The 1,807-nt window shown below is 58.2% G+C and overlaps 1 protein-coding gene across 5 annotated transcripts in view; it reads right to left on the reverse strand.

Moving 5' to 3' along the window:
* The window catches only part of GLRX3 (glutaredoxin 3), a 32,690-nt gene extending 32,163 nt beyond the window's left edge, over window positions 1–527 (reverse strand). For all 5 annotated transcript variants that reach the window (XR_012375887.1, XR_012375888.1, XR_012375889.1 and 2 more), the window contains exon 1: window positions 387–527. Coding sequence is in view for 1 of the 5 variants with exons in the window: in XM_025880028.2 (XP_025735813.1) it covers window positions 387–475 (89 nt within the window). In the remaining 4 variants the exon portion in view is untranslated. The remainder of the gene's footprint in view (window positions 1–386) is intronic.
* Window positions 528–1,807: the final 1,280 nt, after the last annotated feature.

Here is a 1,807-nt window from a genome sequence, read left to right on the forward strand (position 1 = left end):
GACGCCCGGCGCCAACCGGGCAAGGGGCCCCAGCAGCGAGGCCTGCCTGAACCGCCGGCTGCCGACACAGCGGGCGGCGGCCGGGCCTGGGTCGCGGGCCGGCGGGGTCCGCTCGCCCCCTCCCCCCGCGGCCCCGGGGCTGAGTCACCGCGCCGCCGGGGGCCCCGGGGGCCGCCGGGCCGGGCGGCGGGGCCAGGCCGCGGGGCCGAGCTCGGCCCCGCATCCCGCTCCTCTTCCGGGGCCAGGGGGCCGGGCTCGGCGGCTGGGAGCCCCACGGGTCGGCCGCCCCACCAGGCCCCGAAGGAGCCGGGCCGCACGCCGCCGCCGCCCGAGACGCCGCTCCCCGCGCGCGTGCCCTCAGCCCTGCCGCCCGCCGTGCCGCTCACTTGGCTCTGAGGCGCAGCAGCTCCTCAAACTGCTGGGCTGAGCCGACCTCCACCACAGCCGCCACCGCCTCAGCCGCCCCCGCCGCCATGCTGCCGCCGCCAGACAGGAGCAATCGAGCGTGGGCGGCCGGCGGGGGCGGGGCCTCGGGCGAGGGCGCGCGGAAGCCCCGCCCTCCGGCCCCGCCCCGGGCCTGCGCCAGCCGCGAGCGCGGCGGCGGGGCGGGGCTTCCGGGGGAGTGCCCGCGCGCCGGACCCGCGTGCTCCCGGCTCCCCGGGTCTGCGCACCTACGCGCGAGTCCACAGCGCGTCGGCGGCGACTACAGCCGCTGGGAGACGGGGTGCGCGCGTGCGGCTGAGTGTAGTTGAAGTCACGAGGTCTGGACGCTCAACAAGATGACACTTTCACCTAAAATGAAATTAAGTAAAAGGCGGGATGTCACCGAAAATGGGAAATCACATGCAGTAAGAGCCACGAGGAACTGTTTTGTATCCAGCTGTGGTGGTACATCTGCAAACCTAAACGTAAAATTCATGGGACAAAACACACACACACACACACACACACACACACACACACACACACACACAAATGAATTCAAGTAACACTGGGGAATCTGAAGAAGAGGGGCGGATGGCGTGAATGTCGACATCCTGGTCGTGGTTTTGTTCTATGGCTTTGCGAGATGTCATCTTTGGGGGAGAGTGTACGCAGGATCTCTCTGTATTATTCCTTACAACTGCGCGTGACACGAAATTATTTTAAAATGTAAAAAAAGTTTTTTTCAATAAATAAAACCTAGAGATTACAAAAATGCAGTAGAAGGTGGGGGGAACAGCACCTTGCAAAACAGGATGTATATACTCCGATGGCCATTTTAAACAGAACTATAGGTAAATAAAATAGCATAACTCTATATAGATGAACGTAGCATTGAAAAAAAAGGTCTTCAGAAGGATATGCCCCAAAGTGTTAGGAGAGCTTGCCCCCAGAAAGGAGGGGAGTCAAAGGGAGCATCTTCCCTTTTTACATCATGTACTTCTTAGTATCATTTGCATTTTTTCAAAGAACACGGACTGGCTTTGTAATTTAAAAAAATAATGAAATTGTAATGCACTAGGGAAATGTGCTATAGTGATTCTTTTTCAAAAAGCAGCAGTATTCACTCCCTCTAATGTGGCTGTTTTAAAAATTCTGACTTTCCCTTCAAATGGAATTTGCTGAGAGCAGCACACACCGGCTACAGAGCACCTATCTACTTTCAAAAAAGAATGTTAGGGAAACTCCCAGATTACATTTCCACTTCTGCCTCCTGCTCTCTCTGCAGCTCTCACTATTGACATCAACAGGCCTAACGGTTGGAAGCTGACCTCTGAGCTTTAAAATGCTCTGACTTGGGCCACAAATACCACTCCACTGGGCC

This window comes from Callorhinus ursinus, unplaced genomic scaffold (assembly GCF_003265705.2).
Source record: "Callorhinus ursinus isolate GAN/ISIS: 27379988/994484 unplaced genomic scaffold, GSC_fseal_2.0 scaffold58, whole genome shotgun sequence".
Taxonomy (NCBI): domain Eukaryota; kingdom Metazoa; phylum Chordata; class Mammalia; order Carnivora; family Otariidae; genus Callorhinus; species Callorhinus ursinus.